At 47.7% G+C, this 27,991-nt stretch overlaps 1 protein-coding gene across 6 annotated transcripts; it reads right to left on the reverse strand.

The window, feature by feature from the left end:
- Positions 1–1,038: 1,038 nt before the first annotated feature.
- Positions 1,039–25,659, reverse strand: BRPF3 (bromodomain and PHD finger containing 3). Of its 6 annotated transcripts, XM_082296196.1 has the most exons (14): positions 25,523–25,639; positions 25,339–25,394; positions 18,883–20,285; positions 17,801–17,957; positions 16,252–16,383; positions 14,176–14,304; positions 13,511–13,823; positions 12,176–12,439; positions 11,517–12,020; positions 9,849–9,942; positions 8,685–8,782; positions 7,204–7,301; positions 5,562–5,716; positions 1,039–3,231 (listed from the first exon to the last, which is right to left on the reverse strand). In XM_082296196.1, exons 3-14 carry the CDS (start codon positions 20,265–20,267, stop codon positions 3,048–3,050), a joined length of 3,513 nt encoding a protein of 1,170 aa, XP_082152322.1. In that variant the 5' UTR covers positions 20,268–20,285; positions 25,339–25,394; positions 25,523–25,639; the 3' UTR covers positions 1,039–3,047. The 6 variants fall into 6 exon arrangements, 5 of the variants coding, with proteins under 5 accessions (XP_082152322.1, XP_082152323.1, XP_082152324.1 ...); XM_082296197.1 differs by lacking the exon at positions 25,339–25,394 and having other exon boundaries at positions 25,523–25,659; XM_082296198.1 differs by having other exon boundaries at positions 11,517–12,017; positions 25,339–25,628.
- Positions 25,660–27,991: the final 2,332 nt, after the last annotated feature.

Genomic DNA, 27,991 nt, shown 5'->3' on the forward strand with positions numbered 1-27,991 from the left:
GGCATCCCTTGCAGGAAGGGTTCCGGCAGTGGAGACGGGAGCTCCCAGTGGAAGCAGGGGAGAGCCTGTTGTTGGAGACAGGGTCTGCAGTGCTGGCAGGTGCCTCCCCGGGCCCTGCAGGGCGGGGCTGTGCCGGGGCTGCCGGCAGCACTCCGGGGAGGAACAATCCTGGATCCAGGAGTGGCTGTCCCCAGCAGGCAGTGCAGCTCTCTGGAGCTGTCCCCCACAGCATCCCTGTGGCCAGGCCCTGGCTGGCCCTGCCTTGGGTGCTGTTAACTCAAACCAGCTGTGGGTGTTTTCATGGGCCCTTTCCTTCCGTGGGCAGAACACCTGTTGTGGGCCAAGGGCTAGATTTGGGAGGGTATGAGGGAATCTGGGCCACCCTGGGTTTCTCCCAACACTCCTGCTGGGCCACCAGGGCTTTCCTGGCAGGGGCTGGAGGCTCCCAGTCTCTTCCCCTTTCCCTTTCTGTTGGCAGTGGGGAGAACACAGCAGGCAGTGAGGCAGGGGCCAAGCATGTGACAGGCAGAACCTTGTTGCCAATAAAACTCCAAACAGTTATCTCAAGAAATCTCTTTCCTAAGGTGGAGTTGTTTTTCTCAGGCATTTGGACTTTTGCTGTTTTTCTGAGAGACAGACCTCGTGGTCCTTAGTTTAACATCAATTAAAAAAGGAAATAATTAAAAAAACCTCTAAACAAACAAAAAAACCCAACAAACAAAACCAGCACAAGGTGGGACCTCTCCATGCAGCACCCAGTTGTGTCACCCACGGCACAGGGAACAGCCTCACCCCTGGGACACAGTGGAGGCAGGACAAGAAACCCCTCCCTGTGTCACTTCCCTGTCATTGCTCTTCCCACCTGCACCTGGGACCACTGGGATGATTAAAAGCCATCACGGTAAGTTCTGGATTTCAGGACAACATTAGCAAGGAAGAACTCTGTCTGAGGGTGCTGTTTTGTTGTTTTGGTTTTTTTTTTTTCATACATTAGAACATTTATTTCTCAGAGAGAAAATATAGTCTCAGACAGTCAGATTATAGTAGGTAAAATTAGCTTTTTTTTTTTCTTTACAAGCATAGATTTTCTTATTACTTCTCTTATACCATCTGATATAAACAATTCTAGAAAGCAAATAAACTCACTTTCTACAATAAATAGAGCAATCTGTGCTTTACAGCAGACTCACAGTAACATTTAGGTTCTGTAGCAACAACAGGGTATCAGCCAATCCAAATTCTAAAATCATTTAAAAACCAAACAAAACAGAGGAAAAAAAAATAAAAGACCAACTCCCAAGACCTTAAAACATATACACAGGTCACTAGTCCACAGCTGAGCTACCACCTGGAAAAGTGTATGTTCCTTTAAATAAATTACACTGTGTGCATATAAAAGACCCAGCAACACAACTGAGGACTTCAAGAATGGTGACAATAGGTCTAAATAATTTAGAACATTTTACAGCTATATACACAACATCCTTCCCTAGCCACACTCCATGGGCATTATTATCACTATTAATATTTTTACAAACTCCTATGCCCCATCTCTATATGTTACAGGAATCTTAAAATTCCTTCAAATGCAGTTCCATGCCCCAATGTATAAGAAGTGGTATTTTAAAAAAGTAGAGCAAGTAGAAATGGCAGTGATTACTCCCTACTATTCATTATCATTAGTTATTATTATTATTTTGACTCCACATTCTCTTCAGTATGAAAAAGTTAAAAATAATAAAAAAATACTGAGTTAAAAAACAAAATGATGATATTCAATCTACAATCTTGCTTTGCACCTTTGGCTCTTTAAAATGGGAAAGCAAAAAGGGATATGCAACAGAAGAGATCAGAGAAATCATTAAGTCCTTGGCTAATAGAAAAGATTTAGTCACCAAGTTTCCAAACATCAGTTTGTCCCCGTTTTTTGCAATGCAAACCCAAACCAACAGGGATTGTCTGGGTTTACTTGGATGACAACACTGGAGACCCACACACCAGGGAAGGATGTGCACGTGTGGGAGAAGGTGAACAGCAGAAGGGTTGTGTGCTCTGGTCAGTGCTTGGTTTCAGTCCAAAATGCATCAGAGGAAAACAGAGAGACAGAAAAAGGGGGGGAAAAAGGAAGAGGAGCCTTACACCAAATGTGCATAAACCAACACAAAAGATGCATCTCCCTCCAACCCTGATCAACCTCAGTGCCTGCAGAGCTGCTCCAGCTCATTAGACACCTCCAAAATTACTTCTTAAAAAAGGAAGTTTTCTTTCCTTAGATACTGTGCTAAGTTATGATATGAAATGTTACTGCAACAAGCAGAGTCACAGAAATCAGAACTCAAACATGAAACAACAAAATAAATTTCTAGACATACATATAGACACACATCAGGTAATTTGACTTTCATCTTTAAAGCTCTGTGTATCTGTGCATGTAACTGTGCGGGGGGGGGAAGGTTACCAAAATCTCAAGCTTTTCTAAATGCAGTGAGAGAAATCTAAACATGAAAACACAATGTAATGCAGGCAGGGAAATCACAATCACAGCTCCCAGCTACGATTCTGTGGGGTTTTTATGTGATAGGACAATGTCATTTAAAGAAAAATGAAAAGGCCAATGATGGTTAGGGTAAATTTGGCACAAGAAAGTCCAGCTGGGATATCTGTAAAGAGTCCTGGGGGTGCCAGGTTCCCAGGAATTACCTGGGACTGGCTGACGACTCAAAACCCTGGCAGTACAGGAGAGGCAGGGGCAGGGGACGGTGCATGAGGTCCAAACATCCAAGTGCCGTGTGCTCTGCTCACTGCAGCAACTCACCTTGGCTCCTGTCACCTGTCAGCTTTCCCACCTACCTTACTCCCTGTAGACTACATTTCATCTCCTGCCAGCTCTTCAGCAAGACACATTCAGAAAGAAGCTGGACGAGGGGGTTTTTTTGGCACATTTCAGGGTACTCCAAGGAGTGCTGACAGCTGCTGGAGGTGCTGCACTCTGGCAGTGCAGTGAGCTTGAGGTGTGGAGGAACGGGAGGCCTGGCCCCAGCAGCCCCTCACAGGTAGGTGGCCGGGATGAAGGGGTTGTCCCCCTGCACTCGGCTCAGGTGGATCATGGCTCGGTCGTAGGCCACCTGCACCGACTTGCGGATGCTGGTTTTGCGCCCCTCCATCATCTTCAGCTTGTCCACGGTGTCATCCACGCCCAGGGGAAAGACTTTGTCCCGTGGCAGCCACTGCCTACAGCAGAGAGGAGTGCAAAGAGCTGTCACCTCCTCCCCAGGAGCAGTTACCCTCATGTAATGTATTTATTTATCATTAACGCCCCACAACAATGGTACAAATATTTAAATCTCTGCATTTGGCATAGAAGAACCAGCTGCAGCCAAAATACCTTCTGAGCACAGTCTTCTCTCTCCTTGGAGTCCTTACTCAAGGCTTTCAATGCTCCTTGGAGCTCAGGGGAAAGCTGGAAATTCCTGTTCCACAGAGCAGCAAATACAGGGATGTCCATGGTGGAAAGTGAGTTTTTATCCCCAAGAAAGCTCTGTCTTGTTCCAAGAAGCCGTGAGCATTAGTTTAGGTGGGTACAACTATCTGAGTTAGCACCTAGAACCAGGATGACACACCCCAAGCCCAGCATGACCCCAAGGAATGACTTAAATTGCAAATGCCTTGTCTGTAGCAAGCTTTTATTGCGTGGTCATTTGTCCAGGTTAACTGGACACTGAGAAATGTATCACCCACCTCTCCTAAGGACATCCAGCCCCTTGGAGCTCCACCTCAGCCACTGCTGGCACAGCTCAATGCACCTCCCACACAGCCACTATGGGCAATCCAGGGCAGCTCAGCTGATCTTCAGCACAAACGCAACAATTTCAGTCTTTGTCACCCTTCCACAGCATCACTGAAGTCAATCAAAATTGGATCTGACTCCAAGAGGGGATTTTAGTACTTTCCTGAGGCACTTCAGCTTCCCACAAACTGCAAACAAGGCTCTGAGTGGCCTCTTAAGAGTGTAAACATGCAGCAGAGCTCTATTCAACAAGAGCAGGGCAAAGCCAAGGAAATGTTTACTTCTATTGGGAAGATAGCTTCAATTACAACCTTGGATTTAAGTTTTTGAAAACCAATGACTACAGCAACAGGAAGCATGGCAGTGCCATTGATTTTCTGCTACAAATCATTAGTCTCTCTTTGCAGAACATGCTCTTTATCAAGTGGTTCCTGTAATCAGGAACAGGGGAACAATGCAGTCAGCGTGCTAATAAAAAGCCTCAGGAGTTTTGTCTCCTGACACCTTTTTTACCCAGAGGACACAGACACCCTCATCAAGTGATGTAAATGTGATCCCCTTCCCAACTTCCCAAGCACATGGCAAATACTTCTTCTTTGTTGCACCTTGTTCCCATCTCTTCAGAACCCATAAACACTGCAGCAGCCCCCACATGAAAGGGGAACCCTCCTCCCCCTGCTTTACCCCACTGTGTGTTTGGTTCTGCTCTATCTTCCCTCCAGCCCTGGCATCACTCTCCACGCAATGTTCACCCCCTTCCTCCAGCCTTTCCCTGATCTCTTGGAGCTTCCCTGCTCTTCCCAGAATGCCAGCACAAACCCTCCCCTGAAGACTAAGGAGAAGGGCTCTTCAAACAGCACAAGGCTTCTTTTTAAACTCCTGATAATGTTATTTTATAGAGGTGGCAGAAGAAAAGGGAAGCCCACCTCTCTTCTGTTCCCACAGCATCCCAACAGTCTAGCATCCACATAAACTGTGTTTCTGTGACCCCAGCTGCACACTCCTGTGTCACTGGTTACTTGGTTCATGTTCCCATGTGGTATTTGCTGGTTCAATAATCCAGTGGGCTCAGCAGGCAGCTGTCACCTCTTCCAGCATAAATCTCCAATTTCACAAATTTCCCATCATTTCACACACAGATTTCAAAGACTTATTGGTAATTTTAAGGCCCTTCACTGGTTTATGGCTTGTTATATCTGGCTGGTTGACTGTTACCATATGAGCATGGTCAGTAACTAATGCTAAAATCAGCAGATTCATCCTGTCTGAAGCACAGCAACAAAAGGCCTTGAGATATTTTTCCTGCTTTGAACCTATGTGCTTACACCTACCTTTTCCATCTTAAAGATCTTGATTTTTAAACTGCTGGTACTCAGCACCTCTGAAAAATCAGCAGAGTCTAAATAATGAAATAAACCCAGCATTCTGAAAGTGTTAGCCTGGAAATTTTTGGCAAAACTTTTGTGCAGCATTGGAACAGGCTGCTGGTGTTCTGAAGTCAAATGCTCTCTGTAATTTGCTGCAAACTGGCTCTTCATGTGCCTCAGTATTTTTGTGGTGATGTGAGCTCTGGGTGAAGGATGCTGGGCTGTTCACTGTGGAAGTGGAGCTGTCAGATGTTGTGCTCTTGGGCCAGGAAAAGCAGGCTGTCTTCTTTATTTAGACTCCTCGACTGCCGCGTGTTTAAATTCCCCAATTTACACGTAACACCATCATAATCCCTGTTTGCTCCCACATCCCAAAGATTATGTTAAATCTTCTCGCACACACTCACCAAGTTCTTTTGTTGTCAAAGAAAAGGACAAGGAAGAGCTTTTCTCCTGCCTCTGTCTGCCTCTGCTCCCCCAGCTTCAGCACATCCATGGGTGGCACAGGGATGGGGACTCCATTGTGGAGCAAACCCTCGCGCGGCATCTTGGGGTCGATAATCTGGGGACACAGGGAGAGGACATTTAGCACAAAACCCTTCCAAGCAATGAACAGAATGCATTCTTTTTTCTGTTCTTTCAGTGTATCCAAGCCAGGCAAATTAAGTCTGCTTTGGGTGGGTAAGCAAAATTGCTTGTTTTCAGTGTCTCCCTCTGAAAAAATGTCAGCCTGAGGCTTTCCCTGTGGAAGGGAAGCCAGCCAGTCCAAAAGCCAGGCACCCCATCCTGAAAAAGGGATGCAACTGTGTGGTTCTGTGGGGCTGTAAATGCATTTACACTAATGTGTAACTCAGTACAAACTCAGTGTGTTCAGGAAAGGATTTCCCTCCCTCACTCCAAACTTATGCAATAAATGTAATGTTCCTGCTGTACTCCACAGGCAAAACGCAATTTCACAACAGCTCCATTCTGGAGCAACTCAGTTGACATCAGTGGCATTGCTCAGATTTACACTGAATTAGATCAGAATCAGGCCAAAGATTTTGAGAGTTGACAAGCAGTGCTGGCTGTATCAAGCCAGGGGAACAGAGACTACAGTAATTTTGAAGATAAGTCACAACAGATGCATCAATTCTCCCCATATGAAGCAGAAATGTCCATATCCACATTTGTGCTATGTCAGCACAGGAGGAAAAGAAAACAGCAGAGGGTGGCTGCAGTACTCAGTCTGTTCTTCTTCCCTTCCTAAGGGCTTGAAAAAGTAGATTGGCTTTGACATTGGCCATCTGTAGGAATTTATTAAAACCCTTTACCACCACAACAGGCTGCCTGAAAAAAAACCTTTTTTGGAGGCAATCTCAGGGGTTAAATCCATTCTAAGGCACAGTTTAACTCAGGCTGTAGCCACGTGAAGAACTAAAACTGCTTTGGCTGGCCAAGATGGCCAGCAGATCCATGGACGTTCCCTAGTCCGGGTTCCCACTTGGAGTAAGAGCACGGCTGAGGGTCACACTTCCAGCAGAATCCACCCTTTTTGATGGCATTAATAGATAAATATCCAAAGACAGATAAACAGGAAGAAATAACATTCAAGGGACTGACACATGCGTATATGCTCAGATTTAAATCAAACATATGGCTGTTGCAAGAGGATGTAGACATGACAGGGCCAGCTGGGCACCTACAGATGGAGCTGTGCTCACTGAACAGGAAATCGTGCAGGCAGTGGAGCCTGGTGCCTGCATTTATAAAATTTAGGTGTTCTCATCCCCACAGTACTGATGACTTTCCTCAGAGGAGAGGGGAGTCAAAAGAGCTCCTAGCCCTGACAATGAGAGAGCAATGTTTTATAAATCCTCTGCAAAGCTCTGAAACAATGAGCACAGGGAAAATTCACAAAAATCCTGCAAAAGGGAAAGGGGAAAAAAAGCACATATTACATTATTTTGGGAAGTTTTTTTTTCTTTCTGGTTACACTGCACAACAGCACTGTGTTCTGGGCTACCTGAGCTGCAAGGTCAGGTTGTGGGAGAGCCACAGGGCACTTACCAAGGCAGGGTAGGAGGGATAACCACGGCACTTGGCCCACACGAGCTCCAGGGGCTCCAGCTCAGCCTGGCTCTCAAAGGACATCAGGAGAGGCCTGCCTAAGGGACAGCAGGAGACAGAGCTTAGGAGCTGTTACCAGCAAGAGGGTTATGAAAACACAAGGAACCACACTGTCATCTAACCCAGGTCTCACTGTCTCAGTAGCAATCAACTAAAACAGATGAACTACTGTAGTACTGAAAGCACACTCAACAGGACAAAGTGGAAAATCACTTACTGTTTGTATCTATGTGCACTGGGTGTTTATGATAAAATTCAGCATGTACCAAGCTCCAGCCTGGCCACAGGGAATGCCCAGCCTGCTTTATGCTCTATCAGTACAGTCAAGTTCAGCATTAAGATAAAGCCACAGTCTCCTAAATCATGTGTCTGTGTATGCATGTGGCTTCACATGAACTCTTCAATACAGGAATGTTAATTGAGTCAGTGAAATCAAATGGCCATACAAGAGATGGATTTGGTCACAGATATGAAATGGGCCAGCTCCTGGTCCTGGAAAAGGAGTAATCTTCATTGATGAAAATTTTACAGCACGTAGTGCTTGCTCTAGGGAAAATGGTCAAATATTGGCATTGAAAACTGAATCCAGAAAATGCTGAGTACAACCCAGCTGAGCACCCTGTCAGGACAGATCTGATGTGCTCCTCCACTACTGCACTCCAGATGTATTCTTTCATTAATGAAATCATATTCCAAACTCCAGAACAGTCCCACTGATTCCAGTTCTCATGGCACCAGCCTCACTCTGTGAGCTTATCTCAAAGCAGACTGCTGAGCACTCAAGGTCCAGGATAAGGTTCTCAGAGAGCCACGACAAGAGCCAGCACATGGAGCTGCACAGAAAGGCACAGGAGTACCAGGGCCTCAAAGCTGAATTCTGATCTCAGCATAAACCTGCAATAACTCTATCACTGACACACTCCATGAAACACAACAGTCTGGTCGTGTGAGCAGATGATGCAGTGCCTTGATTACAGGAATGTGACAATTCTACAGATGTACAACACAGCCTGACAAAGACAATTTTGTTACAAAGATCCTGCAAGCAATTCAAGAGGGAACAGCTATGAAGTCATCTCCAGAGAGACCCCTCTTAAAATTATGATTTCCTGTTTATGTTACAGCATCATTAAAGAGTACTAGTACCAAAACAGGAGGAAACAGTGACAGGCACGCTACACATACGAGCCCTACAGAAAGCACCCTTCCAAGGAGAACACAGGGCACAGGCCTGTGCCCGAAAGGTGGAAGCAGGAAAAACGTTACATGCAATAACCTAAATCTGTAACAAAGCAGGTAATAATGCCCAGGCAGGTCCAACCTGGGTAGTTTGTGCAGAAATGGTTCCCGGTGTGCTCTGAGATGTGCTCCCCCTTGTTCAGGTGGGCCCAGAGCAGGGGGTGCTGGGCAGCAATTCTCACCTGAGCCACTGAAATCAGAGTCTCCATTCACACCCTCCAAGAAGGGCATCCGAGAAAGAGCCGGCTTCCCTCGACTCCGCTTGGGAGGCATCAAACCACTGTCAGGAAGATATGGAAAAGCAGGGCATTAGGAGAAAACAGATTATCCTTGACAACAAAGACAATGGATTCCCCAAATCTGTTTAAAATGCCGGAAAGTTACTGCACTGGTGCATCACTGACATGAAAAGAACACTGAATACTTGTGCAAAATGTGATCTCTTCTGGTGAAAGCACACTGGGCATTATCCCAGCTTTCCCATGAGCCATGAAAAGGCCTCACAGAAACCAAGCTGTAAACATGAGGAGAAACCCAGTGAAGACTTCACACCTGAGAGCTGATGCAATGATGCCTGGAGCTTGCATGAGCTACACCAGTTGTGTATAGACTTGAGAGATGACACAGCAGCCTTCCAGTACAACTCCAGTATGACACTGGACTTTGTCAGCCCATATCCTGAACATCCTTTCACCCCATTACTACAAACATTTCAGAAAATGGACCACCTCCACCTCGAGCAATCATATTTTTTCACATATTGTAATTTTTTTTTCTTTCACAGTTTTGTAATAAGCAACCTATTGTGAGTGATTTTGGTGCTGGAAAAGAAAGACTTGAGAAAAAGTAGTAAAAAGAGCCGTTCCTGAATAGAGTAATTGTACAAGTTATCCACGAGACATTAGAGGATGTCAGGTGCTTGCTTTAAGTCTGTTCAGTCATGTTTGAACTGCCCATTTCTGCTCTTAAACTTCTGAGAGGAAGAAAGCAGCTATTTAGTAGGTGGTAAAAGTTGAGCTTTACTTGCAGTGCTGAACTGAAAAACTGAATTCAAGTTTTTTCCAGTTTTATGTCTCAAGAACTGTAAGGCATGCTTCAGCAGAGAGGATGTGCATGCACCGAGAAAGAGAAGTGTAACACACACCCACTTGCTTGAAAAATCAAGCACTGGTTTTGGGACCTGCAGCTGAAGAGGACAGGATGAAAACTCAGCAGCTTTTCATCTTTTATAGTCAACACACAAGTAAGTAACAGTCTGGGCTGGGTTTGAAACTAAGAAGTCAAAGAACAGAACCAGAGATTAATCCAAACCCAGCAGGTGTTCCAGTTTTGCCTGGGGCACTTACCTGCAAGCTTCAAACACCAGCCCACTGCCCAGGGCAGAGCTGCACTCGGAGTCAGAGCCACTCTCTCCATGTTTTGCAAAGCCATTGGTCACTCCTGCCGAGGAGACAAACGGGAATGACAAGGAATGACCCCTGAGAGCATCCCCAAGCCCTGAGCAAGCACAAGAAGCCAGGTCACCATGGCCTTCCCCCAGTCCATGGACCCAGCACACCCACACTCCCATGGGCTCATAGGTCCAACAGCCACACAAAGGGCAAATTCATGGCAAAGCCTCTGTTGTTTTTTTTTCTAGCTGTAAATATGGGATTGTCACAAAGAGCACATTTCTGGGAAACACCTTGTGAAAATCCCCATCACACTGACCTGCTTCAGCAGTAACACAGACTCATCACACCAGACACTCCCTCCAGTCAGGACAAACCACTTGTGTTTGAAATTGTGGAAGGAACTGGAGCTGAATCCCAAAGGCAATGGTGCAACTCAGAAAAAAGCCAGCTGTACTGTTTCAGCAGAGGAGAAATGTCACTGCCTATTAGCAGTGATTTTCCAGCACTCTGCCTTCATTTTCCCTTTTCTTTTTTTAATTTCAGCCTCTCATTCTGACCTCTATCCAGTGTGGATGACAACTTTCTGCTTTCATTACCAGGACATGATGATGGCAAGTCCCTCCACTCTTTGGAGAAGCCATTTGTGTTTCCTTTAACCTGTCCTGACAAGCCAATCCCCACATTCCATTGCTGTCCTCTCACTCTCAATATGCTTGCAACCTTATGATAGCCAAATAACTGTAAGATAATATTTGAGGTGTAGGCTAAGTCAAACCTTCCAGATGGGAACTGTCCCACAATGACTGTTCACAAAGAACTAAAATGAAAGTTCAGTACTGTCACTCAGACATTCCTTTCCTCTTTTGTCTTTCCAAATTTTGTCTCAGCTGCTTATTCTCATTTGCAGATCTAATTTGAAAAGAAACCTGCTTGGTATTCCCACTAATTTTATTTAAATTCCAGAAGTGATTTCAAATTAATGTTTCAGTTACTCTACACTGTGAACACTTCCAACCAAATGCATCATTTCTGCAACAGGAAACTCTCCTAAGAGTGACCAAGATACCACAAACCCTTCCACAAGGGCAGGAATGCCAACACCTCAGCCCAGAGTCTCCAGCCAGGCCACTCAACAGCTTCCTAAGCAGCTGGGCACACTGGCTTGCTCTACAAAAAATGGGAAACTCCCTCTTACAGCAGCCTGGCAAAGAGGAAAATTACTGGTGACTGCCCTGGGCTTCATGTTGGTAACTTTAAATGTCTAAAATGGAGGTGACTAGAGTTGAGCTAAGATACCAAAACCAACATGCACAGTCAGCAGAGAAGTGCAACTCATTATGGACATGTCTGCCCTATTTATGAACACGTGAAGAGATGCAGCTTTCACCAGGCACATCTGGTTATGAGGACTGTGTTCTCCCCTAAGCATAAAGTCACTTCCAGGCGTGTCAGTTTGGACACAGAAGTTTTTACAAAGCCCCAGGATTTCCCCCTCCAGAGTTTCCAGAAGGAAAAGAAATCCCAAGAAATTACAGAATCAATTAGAAAATACCTCTGAGATCATCGAGTACAACCTAGGACCCAACCCCATGGCACTGTCACAGCCAGCCCTTTCCTCACCTCTCTGTCCTGCCTGCCTGGGTGATTTCTCTCCGTTGCTGTCACTGCAGCTCCTGCTCTGGGGCCGTTTCCGCGCCTGTCGCTCCCCGTCAGGGCAGGAGGGTGAGCGCTGCCCGCCCTGCCTGTGCTCCTCCCCGTTCTCCAGGGAGCACTCCAGACCCCGCTGCAGCTTCACACCGTTCTTAGCTTTTTTAAAAAGGACAGATGTCCTCCGGCCCACGCTGCTGAGGGCGGGGCTGGCAGGGCTGTCCGCAGGGGGCAGGGCCAGGCCGTTGAGGCCGTTGTTGGACAGCAGGCGCTGGAAAGCCTGGCTCTCCTGCTGCAGAGCCTTCTTGTCAAAGAGCTCCCTGTCCGACACCATCCTCTTCTGCAGCTGGTTCAGGGACTTGCTTTCACTGATGGGTTTGAGTGTTGGAGGATCCTGCAGAGAGTCCAGCTCTGAGAGGGTGGGTGCGGGTCCTGTGGGCTCCAGGGTTGGAGGGTACGGGAGCTTGGCACCATCTGCTAAAGGAATAAAGAATCTTCTTGAACATTTTAAAAGGAGTTATTCCCAAAACTACCAACAGCCATTCCCAGCCTTCACTAAGGTCACAGGAGAAACAGCAGGTTTTGACTGCTGACGAGCACTAGAGACCTGGAATCAAAATCCTGCTGCTCACCTTTCTCCCCTTCCTCATCCCCTTCCCTGGACGTTGTCTCCAGCCCCTCCCGTGGCACAGTGTCCCCGTTGGGCAGGGCCTTGCTCTGCTGCTGGGCCAGTTTGTGGCGGATGGAGTTGATCTCGCGCCGCAGGAGCCGGATGCGCCGCGTCCGGGCACCGCTGGACCGCATGGTGCTCACCGTGTCCAGCTTCTCCAGCAGCTCCTTCAGCTGCGCCTCCAGGGACAGGTGAGCCCGGTTCTCCGGGACCAGGATGTTATCCACTGCAGCAGAAGAGATGGAACAGTGAAGGAAAGGAGTAAGGCTTCCTGGAGAAGCAGCTGGGGCCAGTGCCAGGCCTCATTCCCTTTGATGCTATCCATGAATCAATCGCTTTAGCCTGGGGATTTAGCAGTCAATAATCTTGGAGCTTGGAGCTCCTTCCTTTGGATAAAAAGCAGCTGATTTAACTTGCACTGTCCTTCAGTTCCTGTTACTGCCCCAGGAGCAACAGTAAAAGGACATGTCTGTGCTGCACACAGAACAGCTTGTGGCCAAGGCTCTTGTTGGAAACCTATCTCATTGTCAGATTAAATGACAAAATCAGACCACAAACAGAAGTGGCTGAAACATAACATGTTTGCCATTCTTCTGGCTCTGCTGGAGGGCTGGCATCTGCAGGAGCAAGACAGACAGCTGAACACCAACACAAATTTCATAATGACTGTCCATCTGCACCCAAGAGGGCTTCAACATTTAGGAACCAGATGGCACACTGCAAGCTCTGTGTGTTTGATGGCTGTACTAGGTTCAGCCAAGTTATTCAACCAATGCTTTGGAGCTGCATCTCAAGAAGGCTGTGGGAATGGATGGGGTCATGTTGGGAATGGGAAGTCTCAGCTAAAAGGATGGCTTAGGTGACCCCTCGTCACCCTCTTTCAGCCCTCAGTGCTCCTCCTAACCCAGCTGCTGTACATCTTGCCAGTTTACAATGAAATGTATGAGCTTTCCCCAGAGCAAAACATCCCAGACCCATCTTTGCACTGCTCTTTAAAATAGCAAGTTCGTACGACATTCCTGCCACAAATCAAAGAGCACGGGCAGTTTACAAGGCTGTGCCAACACAGACATGCACTAGGAGAGCTGGAGCTAAGCTGCACCTAGCTCTGAGTGCCCAGCTCACCTGAAATCCCGCTCTTTGAGGTTCTAAAGGAGTTAGAAATGTGCCTAGGTAAACAGATGGATAGGAAAATTCTCTTATGCAGAATGGCTAGGATTTCCATGCAGGCTGAGTGACGTGCTCAGAACTAAAGCTATGATCTGCCTGAGAGAAAAAACCATTAATCATTACTCACCATCCTCCCAAGAAAAGCGGTAAAAGTCGTGGGGTTTGGGCGACTCAGGCAGGTGAATCCCCACGCCAGTGTCAAAGCCGATGCTTTCGGCCTGGCGCCGCGCGTGACGCAAAATCGCTCCCCCGAGGTCCCGGAGCCGGACAGCTGCTCGGTGGAAAATCGTGTCTTTAGCATTATACCTCATGCAGTTGGCAACTATAAGGTTAAAGTCTTCCTCAAACTCATCCAAGGTTCGGTACAGGTGGGACTCCAGCTTCCGCCTCATGGTGGAAAAATCCATTGGGTTGGAAATGAATTCCAGGTAATCTGGAACCTAAACATATAAAACCTGTACAATTACAAAAACCATTTACTAGCCAACCAGAGCGCACCCAGCACAAGAACTCTTAATGCCCTTTCCACTGGCAAGGGGCAGCAACAGATGTTCATTTCTGTGTCACCCAGGCAAGGCAGACACACCCTGGCTCTGCAAAACATTACTCGTCCAAGATGTGCTAAAACTTCCAGAAAAAATACCCTTTTTTTGGCCTGGAAGGATACACACATCATGACTCCTTTTTGAGATATTCTTAAGTCCACCAGCAGCCTGGGACAAGGTGGTTTGTGCTTCTGCCCAGCAGTATCTCATCTACAACCCATTAAACACCTCTAGGAAAGAGACTTGCCTCGTTCAGGTTAACAGGCTCTGTGAAGATCTGGGCAGCATCCTTCTCCTGCAGCAGGTCCAGGGTTGTGCGTAGCAGGACATTGAAAGGGGTCAGCTGCAGCTCCATGGCAGCCTGCTGGACCTTGACCTGGGAATGGGAACACAACCATGAGGACAGGATCTGGGAGTGGTGTCTTCCTCCAGATTCTTCTGAATGATCCCCCCAGCTTTACTCAGTGGTGGAAACCTCAGGCCAGCATTGCTGTAGAACTTCCAGCAAACACCTTGCACTCTCCAGGTGCAGGATGTACATTGCCCAGTCTAACTGCACAGTCCAATCCTTTCACATGGGGAACTCCTGTTTATTCAATCTCACAAAGTCAAAACAAGAGGAAACCCCAGGAAATTAAAGGATACTACAATTAAAAATGAAAACAGGCTTTTCACGCCTGGTAAATTATCCTGGAGAACTCCCTGCCTCAAGATATTGTTATCATGCCAATTATCAACATTATATAAAAATTAAAAGTATGCAGGCATTTACATGAACAACAACATCCATAATTAAACTAGAGAGCAAAAACAAAGTTTAAGACATAAGCTCTCAGACTTCAAGGCAGAAACCAAACAACAGTGGTTAGATGTCTGCAAATTCCTAATACAGTTTCTTCTACCCTTTAGGAAGTCTCCAATAGTGTTTGTTTTTAAGCAAACAAGTTGTAGCACAGAAAATCTCTTACACTGAAAATCTATTCAAAGAAGACTGGAACAGGATAAAAGTATTTATTCATCCTTTAACATCTTCATTTCTTTGATCCTATAATCACTTGTTATGTCATTAAATCAACACTTCAATAATAAAAGTAAGCAAGTCTGTTTACACAAAGCAAACTGTATTTGATGTGCTCAGCAACAAGACAGCATCAGTGAGAGAACGAATACAGACAGATAAAAAGACCACACTTTTTCCCCAGAACAGGAAAAAAGCCAAACAGAGATGCATGATTCTGGAGAATCCTTCTCCACTCACCTGAAAGCTGTGCTGGGATAGAGCCCAACTAGATACAGTTTTCTGTGGTATTTTATCCTTTTATAAAGCACACCATAGTTTCCATAAGCTTTTATGGATTTAGCCAGCTGTGATAAGGTTATAGCAAGATATCAAAAGCAAACAAAGCCCAAGAATGATTTTTTTTTCCATCCTCCTACCTAAAATATGTTCACGCAGCAATGAGGGCTGAGCTACTGATGTAAATCAAGGACAATGCAGTCAATGAACCATCAAGAGGACTCAAAAAAAGCTGTGGGTAGTTTCTGGTCATGAAAAAATGGCTCTCAGTGGAGCTGTGATCACAGAGGATGCTGCTTTCCCTCTCCCTGAAGAGAGGCTGGAAGCATCCAGGCAAGGCCTGAGGATGTGTATGGACTCCCTGTGTGCCCAGTGAGCCTTTGCTGGAGCTGCCCTGGAGGATACTCCAGACGGAGAGCACAGCTGTGGGTGCAGCAACCAACGAGGTAAGGACAGCAAAGACAGGCAAGGCTGGCAAGCATTGGAAGCAACCAGTGAAACTTTGGAGATGTGCACATAGGTCAAAGAAGAAATTGGAAAATTTACTAAATGGTCTCCATCTTAAAACTTTTTCTTCTAAAAATGTCCTTAGAGGACAAACTACAGGAATTTTTAGCTTTATAAATTAAGAACTGAATTGTGATTTAGACCTCTCACTGGAGCAGGTGTTACCAAACTCCTGAAATAATCATGAAAGGAGACCTAACTTCTACTCTGCAAAACACTTGGTCCATGCCCAGACATAGAAGGGTTTCTGTAGGTCAGGAATCCAATCCAGTATTAATGATGGAAATACATTTTCCCAGCACTCTGGAGCCCAGCCCTGGTTCTGAGGGCAGAGGCTGCACAGTGCAAACCTGTGACTGGCACAGGGAGAGGTGGCTCTGCACACCCAACAGTGAGAACCGATGAAAAGAGGAAAAGGCTCAAGAAAAACTGTAATGCTCCTCCTGTGCCTCCTGCAGCACAGAGAGCTTGCATGGGACTGAAACTGAGTGCAGGAACTCCAAAGCCAGAGTTTCCTACCTGCTCCCGTTTGAGCTTTTCCCTCTTCCGGATGAGCTCGATGAGCAGCCGAGCCCGCTCCAAGTCGTGCCGGAGCTTTTGCCAGTACTTCAGCTCTTCCTTCACTGCACTCGTCTTCTCATCCTGTTCCTTCTGCAAGATAAAAGTGGGGCAAGTTAAAAAACACAACAGGCTTCCTGTGCTTCCTTCTTTTTCTAGGAATCCTCCGGGAATTGCTCTCAGAGCCTTCCTCTTATTCCCTTGTCAGACCATGTCCCCTCCTTCCTCCAGCATTTAGCTGTCTAACAAAGAGAACATCAGATTTTCTAGATTTTACCTTATCTGTGAAATTACCCCAAATTATATTGCAGCTTCACCCTGGGAATACACTTCAGTGCCTGCTCATTTACACCCTCCCTGCTTTTACATCCATGTTTATCACAGAGGCTGGAAATCTTTCTGTGCGTTGGAGCAGCATCCCAAAGCATTTACAGTCTAAAGTGAAGGCAACCAAAAGTAGAGGAGGAAAGAGCTATTCTTACCCTCTTTGTAACCTGTAAGAAATAGAGCCATGGAAAGACGTTTGCCAAGAATGGCCAACACTGGGAGATGAGCTCACACCTTCCAAGACACAGTTCAGTGGCTTCACAACACAATCAACCTTCCTCTCCTAAATCTGTAGATTTTTTAATGGTTTGGATAATATACTTCAAGTGCATGCACTTTCACATGATTGCCAAGAGGACAATTGCTTCACAAGATCTTCATGGTTTATATTAATAGGACATTTGTTTTTAAGAACTTACTTACGGTAAATTGCCAACGTAATACACCAAGGAAACGCTGCACTTTCCCAAGCTCTGCACTGATGAGTGGGGAATAATTTTTTTATTTAACACCCAAAGCAGTCTTGGAAACCAAAAGCCTATAAATTCCTCCAGCTACAGTAAAAATATACATGTACATTGTATACAATCCCTACTGACAGGCTGTGTTAAGAGGGTAGAGTCCTACTGCTTCATTACTCCACCAACTACTTCTCATGCCAAATGCTGTGCTGCTTAATAGCACCAAGATCAAGTGACTCCAGATGTCAGCTCAAAAGAGGAAGCAAAAGAGTCCAGAGCTGATGATTATGTCTAAATGTGCTGGGATGAACAGAAATTGAAGCTCCAGGAAGAATGACTCGAACTGGAATTTGGCCATAACTCTGGAGTTAAAACCCATTTTCTTTACTCACTCACAAGGGAAGTGTTTTTATCATTCATCTAAGAAATCAGGCCACCAAGGGCCCATCACACCCTTGCACAACCCTGGGTCTCCTGACTCAGGGGGAAAACTCCCTCCTACCTGCTGTCTCCCCAACACCAACTTTAGTGGCATCATGGATATCCCACTAATACACTAACTCAGTTCTTCAGGCATGAGCATGCCAAGAGGAGACCAAAAGAGACCTAAACCTGATCTTTTCACCCTCACTCCCCTCCCCAGCCATGTGTTAAGCTTATCTCCTCCTGGAAGCCAAGCTCTGTGTCCTCCCACGTGGGCTCAGCTGGGGAGCAGCCGGTACCTGCTCGGCGTTCCTCTGGGACTGCAGATGCGAGTGCAGCCGCCGGATCAGGGGCACCCCGTTCCTCGCCTGCCGCTTCAGCAGCCAGTAGTTGTGCAGCCTCTGCATGAACTGGTTCTTCCTCTGCAGGGAGAGCCCACTGCAGATCTTGTTCAGCCTGAAGGAAGCAGAGTGTGTCATGGAGCCAACTGTTTTGCAGACCCTTGGGTTTCCTGAAGGAGCTTTGCAGTGTTATGTCAATGCACACTCTGAGGTGTGCACAACCACATGAACTGGGACGATCTGGGATCTCCTCACATGCAGACAGATGTGCCCCTTTTTCATACTGGAGGGTCCCACCAAGCACTTGCCACAGCATGAAGTATGAAATCATCAATTCAGCTCCAAGCCTTAATTTCAGAACTACTTCCTGTGGCAAGAACTTTCCAGGGGCTGTTTAAGTTTGATGTTACTAAGCTGGAGCCTGGGAAATTAACTTGACAGAGTCCAAGAATAATATATCACTTACTTTGACCTTTGCTTACCATTCTTAGATTATACATGGTGCCTTAGCAGCCTATCTGTTAAAATACCAGTGACACATCAACACACTTCCTAAGGCACCAAATAAAAATTCAGCACTACCTAGTTCTGCATGAGGAAGAGCTGGGAGGAAAAAACCACAAAAATACAGCCAAAGTCAAAGCTGCTTGCAACACTGTCAGGTTTGACACACTCTGTAATAAAAGGAGGAATTAAGAAACTATGAAATGAGATCTCAAAAATTTTAATAGTGGGATGGCCCCTACCCTATTTTAAAAATACTTCATGGCATACGGGTGTTTGCCATTAGGGACCACCACAGAGTCTGCATTACACAACAGCTTGAGATGGCTGCTCAGCAAAGCCAGAAAACCTCAGTGACACTCAGTTAGAAGAAACCCAGCCACGAAGTATGCTACAGAGCACTCTAAACAGTTATTGCTAAGCCTTGACTGAAGATTCAGTGTTTCCAAGGTCAGCAATGAGAGGGACTGAGCCCTTAAAACAGACCCTGTTCAGCTCCAGCTGTTCAACTCCTTCCTTAAACCTGCAACACTTACCTGTAAGAGGGAATTTGTGCAACGGTCACCACGGGCATGGACGAACGCCCTTTGGTCACATCACCAGGCTCCTTTTTGATCTTTTGCTTCAATTTCACTTGGTTCTTCTTCACAGACCCTTTGGGAGAACCAGAATTGGCTTCCTCCTCTTCCTCTTCCTTCACAGTGACCTCCTGCCCATCACCACCAGCAGCTGGAGACCCTCTTCTCACCGTGCCAGGCGGGGAGTGACTCTCACAGTAGGCAGTCTTACGCACGGTGAACGTCGTGCCGTTGATGCTGGTCTCCCTCATGGGTTCAATCTTCATAAAGAGACCAGCTCTCTGTGCACAGGTGACGTGGAAGGCAGTGTAACAGTTCACCTTGTGGCATTGGATAGCAGCTCCCATGCCCTTCTGCTTGCAGATACAGCATGTGAGCTTCCACCGAGCTGGAGGGATGTTATTGATCCCTTCGATGGGCTCCAGGAACACAGTGTTTGCAAAGCAGACCTCTGGGATCCAGATGGCACAGACCACATGGGCCCAGCGGCCATCACTGGTCTGCTTGAAGGCTCCCCCTTTGTTTGGGCAAAGAACACAATCCACAGGGCGAGAAGGGGACTGTAAACAGCAGCGGCAAAGCCACTGCCCCTCAGGGATGTAGGGTACACCGTAACACTCCTGGTGCACGGCCAGATTGCAAATGTCACAGAACAGGATGACATTGCTGTTGTGACACTCATCGTCCATGCAGACACAGCAGAAGGCATCCTCATCGATGAGGAACTGCTGAGCCCCGTTGTTCCGGCTCTCAAGGTACGACTCTTTTTCCAACCGATCCACCAGCAGCTCAAAAGTGTCAGCAGAAACTGTCCCATAACCATCAGCCCTTCTCTTCTCGTTGACCATCTCCAGCCATGCGAGATCCTCCTCATCCATGTCATACTCCACTTCTACATCGAGGTCCTCGGGAGGCTTTTCAATGTACTGGTAGTAGGCAGCAGGGAGGGGAGGGGCATCTGGCTGGCTGAAGGAGTCCACCACACGGAACTTGGGTTGGGGCAAGTGCAAAGACATCCCTGGTGCATGTTTGGAGCAGGACTCCTTCTTCTTGCCTTTGGAAGGTGTTTTCTTAGATTTGGAAGTGAAGAGGGGCTGCTCACTGTTCTCCTTGTTGCTGTTGCACTCATTGATGTCCTGGGCTGTCAGCTCGTCCTCAGTGATGAGCTTTAGGGGGTCGTAGATGCTGATGCGATGGAGCCGCCCGTCAATGTCCACCTCCACGATGCGCTGCGCCTGGGCATAGGTCAGCGTCTCTCGGGTGGGGGAGCACTTGAGGCTGTAGGGTGAGGGAGAACGCCTCCCCTCCAAGTGCTGCCGGCTCCTCCTGCGGGGCTTCCTCATCCCTGTGGTCCAGAGACGCTGTGACATAACACAACAGAGGACAGTGTAAGACAAGGACACAAGCAAGAAGCAGCACAGACTGAAAAACTCACTCAATGCTGCAACAGAGCAAATTTCTACCAGAGACTCCAGAAACTTCAGGCTCACTGAATCTCCACACCTTAGATACAGGCAGGTATTTGATATATCAGCCATTTCTTGCAATGTGTATCAGAGCAATGCACAGCACCTTCCAACTTCCTCTCTTTGCACCTCAGATATACATTCCACCATACCACCAGTGACAAAAACTCAATTTGACAGCACAATATACAAGCAGTCTGCCGTGTACCCAGATCAGCAAACCATTCAGATCCCCTGAAAGTCACACACTGTTCACATCTGCTGGCACCATTCACATATTAAGCTCACACAAACCAATGAGTTCTTCTCTGCTCTTTTGCCTGTGACTTTCTTTTATATCCCTGAATGTCCTGGATGTTTTCCAGGTGAAAAGGAATGCACTGTTCAGGTCTTACGAAAGCAGTTTCCAATTTTTTTTTTTTGTCAGCTCCAGATGAGAAAACTAGTGGTTCTCCCTCAGTCTAGGAGGGAGCTTCTCTAAGTTTCACAGCTCAGTGCTGCCTCCACCAATCCTTCCATTCTGGCTCTGCAGATGCAATAAAGTCCCATAATGAAAAATCATCCTCCAGCTTTGCTTTTCCTTCTCTCAAGGGTCACAAGCAGAACCAGAGAATGAGCTGAGCAATGTAGCAGAGACCAGATGTGCATCTCTTCTGCTCTTCCACGAGGAAGCAAAGAGGAATAAACATGGCAACAAGCAGCATGGATCCCAATGGCCTAACAAGCTCTGGCGTTAGGCCCTCTGGAGCCACAGTTCCCATTCATCCACCTGAGCCAGCTGCCTATGGAGAGTCTGCAGGGCTACAAGCAGGAGAACAGCAAGGCAGCTTCCAGCACCAGGAACCGTGCAATGGCATTTGCTCAGAGCCTTAACAAAAAGCCCCAGCCAGCTCTGCCTTCGCAAACTGCTAATCAGCAACCCAGATAATTAGCTGAGAGTCAGCTGCTGACATTAAGGAGGTGCCTGTCAGAGGGGAGCAGAGGAGAAGCCTGGGGAGGTGGTCTGGGGGAGGATTCAGACATGGTGGCAGCAACTTGGTGATCAGAGGGTGAAGGAAGGAGCTGGCAAAGACAGAAAGCAGAGAGGAAGCCAAGTGAGTAATGCAAGAGAGAAGGGCAGAGTCAAGGATGGGAACATGACTTATGGGAATAAACGAGCTGAGGCTGAAAGAAGTCGGAAAGGAGACAAAGAAAAGCAAATGTAAATTCTCTGTGAGCAGATAAGCCAGCCCAGAGCTTATCTGTTGCTATGCAGAGGCCTGAACCAGCACCTCACCCTTATTTAAAGCAATCAACATATTCAGTTCCTTTCTTTGGGACCCACGGACAAGAAAAAACACTACAAACCCACAATCTGTACTCAGCCAATGCAGTATTTGTGTTTTATGAAGGACATAGTTCCAGAAACTCTCAACTGTGTGCCACAGCAAGCAGCATCTCACAGGACCAGGACCTACAAGAAGTCCAAGCTTATTCCAGAAAGAAGGAACAAATTCCAGGAGCAATACTTTTTTTCATTACTGGTTCTGTGAACCATGAGATTAAGCCACGACACCACCTGTGTCTTACGAAACAAACAGGCTCTGGGAAAGGTTTCCAAGCTCTTCCCTGCATCGACAGAAATAAGCTGCAGGTGCCAGTTTCAGTATGCACACCCGTAATGATGGAGACTGTAAATGCAGTTTTACTTCAGATGTAAAATAAAAGATCATCATTTCTACCTGCAAATATAGGTACCACAAATTTTGGTGGTACCTTTGCCTTAAAACTTTAATCAGTCACTTGATCCACACACTGCAGACACCCAACTGCATTCATCCTAGCTGAGCTCCAATGGCTTCAATCAGCAGGAAAAAAGAATTTTAAAAGGAGGGTATAAAGGCAACTTGATCATGAAATGAAAAAAAAAACAAAACAACAAACAGAAAATCCTGCCCACAAATAGGTCTGCAACAATTCAGGCTGGTACAAGCAAAGAAGATATTGGAGGTAAAAAGATATATGGAGGATAAAGTAATTATTATGAGCTGACCACACACTTCATTAATATTGTGTTCGGGAAAAATGAGGCAATAGCCAATTGCTTGGAATGCTGAGGGACAAGCAAATTTCAGTGAAACAAGTACCTGTTTTATCTGTTAATGAGGAAAAACAAGTGTGCAGGGTTCCTCTAGTGAAACAATCAGTGTATTTCTAGAAAAATTACCCCAAAGTGGGCTTTGCACCACAGCAACCAGCTGCCATAAAACAACCCATTTGTAACACACACGATTACTTAGCACTATGAAGAAGCATCTAAAATGGCATGGAAATTGTTGCCAGCAAGAGCTGAGTGCCTGGAATGAGACATACACCTGGATATTAGGAGACACACCTCCAAAATACCTTGACAGCAGCAAAAAAAATCAACTCAGACACACTGAGCTGAGCACTGTGACCTTGTCTACAACAACAGAAACTTCTAAGCAGCAACCTAGGAATGTTTTGATTCCCTTGGCACACTTGAAAACACCTCCCAGCTACACATAAAAAAGAATCCCTCTGCAAACAGCACCTGTGCACACTGAAATGCTAAAGATACTCTACATCAGTGGGGTTAAATGCTGTTTCAGCCCATGATGATTCTGTCCTGCCATGGACAAAGGTTGCTGATAGGAAAGCAGAAAGTTCAAACAGACATCCTTTGGCTATTGCCACAATATGCTCAAGGCATCCCAAAAAGCTCCCATCGCCCATTTCTGCTGGGGATTACAATGGGAGCAGGGAGTAGAGTTCCTAGAGAGCACAACTGAGCAAACATGGTGGCTGCAACCCATAAAGCTGCTGAGAATGAATTTAACTCTACCTCAGGAGTTCCTTCAGGAGTGGTTTGATTCTGAGCAGCAGCTTTCACACCTGTGGGCAACAGCTGCCTGGAAGGGCTGAAATAGGTGACTAAAAAACCAAGCCCATCATCAGGACACTTAAATTTACTGCAAAGAAGACAAAAGCTCTCCTGAAGAAACCAAACAGATCAACATGTATGGAACAACATCACAGTACAGGCCCCATTATATGCATAGCCTGGATTATTGAACACAAGTGGGTCCTCCAAAGGAAAGGCCATGATTTCAACCCATGCAATGCTGCCTTGGCCATCTCCAAGTCCTTTTCTCACACTGCAGAAGACCTCAGTCTCCTTCCTAACTCTCCTTCATGCTGCAGTCCTTCCTTTCAGCCTTCCCATGCTGAACAACCAAGGATTCACTTTACAGCACCAGGTTTCTCATGTGCAGAGGATGCAAGGCTGGAGCTCGAGGCAGTGCTGTTGGGGGAGTTTCCTGGCCCTTTCTTTTAGGATAGCTTGGTGATCCCAGCGAAAAACTAGGTCCCTCAACAATGAAGAACTTCAGTGACTTGCAGCAAAAAGGCCACCTGGATTTCGGTGTCCAGCAGCAGATGGGAATGGCATGGCTCTTGTTGGATTCTGGTGCACCATGACTACTGGCAGTGGCTACAGCCACTGAGTGGCTACAGAGACTGTCCGTCTTTGGGACATCAAGCCAAACACAAGGTCTGGAGATGTTCCTCAGCACTGCTCTCCTGCACAAGCAGCCACTCAGTTCCATGCAGCAACTGGGATTTAAAACCCACTGCTGTGCAACGAGGAACAGATACCCATGGAACTATTTAAGAAACACATCTGTAAAGTAAAAGCAATGGATGCCAGAGGAAAGAAACAACCTGGGACAGCTGCAGCCCCCTCTCCACCTTTTGCCAACCAAAACGCCAGCGAAACTCCTGCTGCCCTCGACAACGTCCCTTCATGTTCCTGCCACATCTGTGCTTGCCATGGGCCCATATGGGCTCCCTTCACACACCTGCCAAGGATTTATGCGCCTCACACCTGTACTGATGCCTACAATGAAATGTCAGTGCTCAACGGATGTCACAAAGAGCTGCTTGCCCTGACACATGCAGAGATCTTCATCTTTATCAATGCCCTGATACTTCTGTAACCAAGTCAAGATGATGGGAAATGCAGCAGGCCTCGAGAGAGGCCCTCCCTCTGGAATGGGGAGGGTGTGAGACAGGCTGTGGATGAAGTTTCAGGTAAACTCTGGGCTCAGCAACAGATGGGATGTGCCATGAGCAGTGTCTGACCTCAGCAGCAGCACTCCGAGGGAACTGTGATATGCCACGAGCTGTGCCCGGCCTCAGCAGCAACTGAAGGAACTGTGACATGCCCTCAGCTGTCAGGCGCCGGCGGGAGCTCCTCTCAGGAGCTACCCTGCGCACCGAGGGCTCCCTGCAGGGAACTCCAATAGCAGCCAGCGATCTGGGCCAAGGCACAACAAGGACTCGGACAAAAATGAAGCCGTCCCCAGGGCGGGGGGGGAGGAAAAGGCGATTAACCATGGCGGGACCAAAGACCGGTCCGGGCCGAGGCACAGGCGCCTCTCCCCGCGGACCCGCAACAGTCCCCAGAGAGAGGGAGCGGGCGGGGGCGAGCAGCGCGAGCGCAGCAGGGCTGCAAGGCCATTGGCTGGCGCCGCCGTCCATCACAGCTCCACCACCAATAGCAACGCACGGCTCTGCGGGGCTAAAGGCGGGTGCGCTCGGCCCCGCCTGGGCCAATCGCGTGGGAGAAGGTGGGCGGCGCCCCCGCCGCGCCGCGAAGAGGGGGGGGCCAAGATGGCGGCAATGGGGGGGTCCGGCTGACACGGCGCTGCCTGTTCCCCGTCCCCGGGCGCTCGCCGCCGCTGTCCCTCCTCGGCGAGGGACCGCGGGCCGCTCTCGCCGCGCGGAGACAGAGCGGGGACACGGGAAAGGCCCGCAGGCTGCGGCGTACCGGCCTCCCCCAGCTCCTTCCCGCCCGCCCGGTCACCTTCCCGCGACCCCGGCGCGGGGGTGTGTGAGGGAGGAGAGACCCCTGAAGGGTGTCGCGGCCTCCCGCGCAGAGCTTTACCTGGCCGGCTCAGCGCGCCGCCGCCGCGGCTTCTCCACCGTTGCCACCGCCGCCTCCTTTTGGGGGGGAATTTTTGTTTTTGTTTTTCTTTTCCTTTTTTTCTTTTCCTTTTTTTTTTTTTTTTTTTTTTTTTTTAATTCTCTCCGCCTCCCCCTCCCCTCCCCCCTGGGGCGGACGGGCTCACCCAGCCGGCGGCGGGAGGGGAGGGCGCAAGATGTCGGCTCCGTCCGCTCCGGCTACCGCCGCCTCCTCAGCGCCGCCTCCTCATTGCCGTTGCCGCCGCTGCTCCCGCCGCTGTTCCCGCCGCTGCCGCTCCGGCCCCGGTGCCGCTTCGCCCCCCACCACCCTCACCTCCCCCCCCCTCCCCCCCGGGGCTCCAGCGCCCCCGACGCTCTCGGTGCTGTGGAGGCGGGGGGGGGGGAGCAGGGGACACCCGCTCAAGATGGAGGCGGCGGTGGCGGCGGCGCGGGCCGGTCGAGCGGCGGGGAGAGGCGGCAGCCAGCGGCCAGGCGGGGGAGGGGGCTCCGCGCTCCGCTCCCCCCCGCGGGCAGGCACCGCCCGCCCCTCCCCGGTGCCTTCCCACACCCGGGCCGCGCCGAGCGGGAGGCCCCCGGGGGCTGGTGGTGACGGGAGGGCGGGGGGGTCCCTCTGCGCTGGCCTCATGGCTTAGGCGGGGGCCGCTACCGCCCGTGTCCCCCCTCCGCGGCTGACGAGGCAGCGAGCACCGGGGAGCCTCGGCCGGACGGGGCTACTACCCCTGTGCCTCCCTGCCCCCCACATCATCCGCGGGATTGGGGTTTGGGAGCTCGGGTACAGCCGTGCGGGCCCATCCCAGGCCGGTACCTCACAGACGGGCGCCCTCAGACCGCGGCAAATGTGGGATTTTTGTCCCAGGCTCATTTGGGGTGTCTTCCTCTTGCAACCCACTATTTTTTGTAGGAAGCATGGGGTCCCAGGAAACACCCTGGAGCATCGCCAGGTGCCAGAGTCCAACCCAGCTACACTCCCAGAGAACCTTTGCCTGCCACTGTTAGCCTAAACAAGCAACATCAAACAAACGGTGTAAATAGCAAGAGCCTGTATTTATTTTCTAGACCAATACTTCACGTCCAGATGGCCTCTTCACATGCAGAGGTGTGATGGGCTGGAAGGACAGTGAGAGAGGAACTGAGGGGATTGAACAAGGAAAAAGTTAAGTTAGCAACTGAGATAAGCATTGAGATTGGAATTGCAGAGGCTCCCACACTTACTTTTTATAGAGCATGCCACATACTTGGGCATATGTATGTTCCACCTCCCACTCTGCGCAGAGTATTGCATAATATCACCATCTGAATTTATAGAATTAACTGTTTTAGAAGGAAGCAATGAATGCTGTTTTCCCTCATTTATAGTCCAACTGGAGATCTTTTGTCTCTTAACGTATGTTAACCATGGAATCTGAGAGCAGCCAATCTGTGACAGTCTGTTTCGCAAAGTACTGAGGTTGGACCAGAGCTTGTTGCAGCTTTAAAAGCAAAGGAAAATGTGTTACTGCTGAACAGTCTTTACATATATCACCTTTGAAGTATATACTGTGTATATATGGTATATACTTTTTTCAAATCTACTATTTACATATCAGAACTTGAAAATAAATAATAATCTATCCTTGTCTTGCATTAAAAATAACATATCCAAGATTTAGAAATAAAGTCTCAATACTCTTACTGTTTTACAAAGGATCTCACCCTTAGAAGAACAGCTGTTTAAGAGTATGGTCCTAGCCATGAAGGATAAAACAAAACCCAAAACAATCTATAGATGCATTTGCTTCCTAGTTAAACAGTAAATAAAATAATTTCAATAATTGATGAGCTACTTCAAAGGCTGAGAGAACTGGGTTTGTTCAGCCTGGAAAAGAGAAGCTTTGGGGTGACCTAGTTGCAGCCCTACAGTACCTGAAAGGAGCCTACAATAAGGATGAAGAGAGACTTTTTACAAGAGCATGTAGGGACAGGACAAGGGGGAAAGGTTTCAAACTAAAAGAGGGTAGGTTCAGATTAGGTAATAGGAAAAAAATTCTTCCCTTGGAGGCTGGTGAGGCACTGGAACAGGTTGTCCAGGGAAGCTGTGGCTGCCACATTCCTGGAATTGTTCAAGGCCAGGTTGGATGGAGCTGTGATGAACCCGCTCTAGTGAAAGGTGTCCCACAGCAGGGAATTGCAAACAGATGTTCTTTAAATCCCTTCCAATCCAGGCCATTCTATGATTTTCCTTCTTTATGTGGGAATTTTAATTGGGTTTTACTTGAATTTTTTTTTTTTACTTTTCCTTTTTTAAATATGACCAACTTTTGCAAACACTTTAATTTTGACCTCAGTTTTGAAACTTTATACTCTTAAATTTGCACTGGAATTAGCTTATTATAATCATATTAGGTTCCCTATTAAGAACAGTGGGATGACTTGTGCACAGAGATGTCCAGACATCTCTGATGACTGGGGGCCATGTGTTGCAACATCAAAACAAGTTATTCATCATTTAGTTTTGTATCAAAGCTGTGGAACTAATGTGTTATTTGAAAAAAACCTTCTGAACTTCTCTCAAATCCCAGAGGCACAGCTTAATTCAATTTCTTTGCTGTCCCAGTTTTTAAAGGGTGCAAGTGCAA

This window comes from Coloeus monedula, assembly GCF_965178545.1.
Source record: "Coloeus monedula genome assembly, chromosome: 23".
NCBI lineage: Eukaryota > Metazoa > Chordata > Aves > Passeriformes > Corvidae > Coloeus > Coloeus monedula.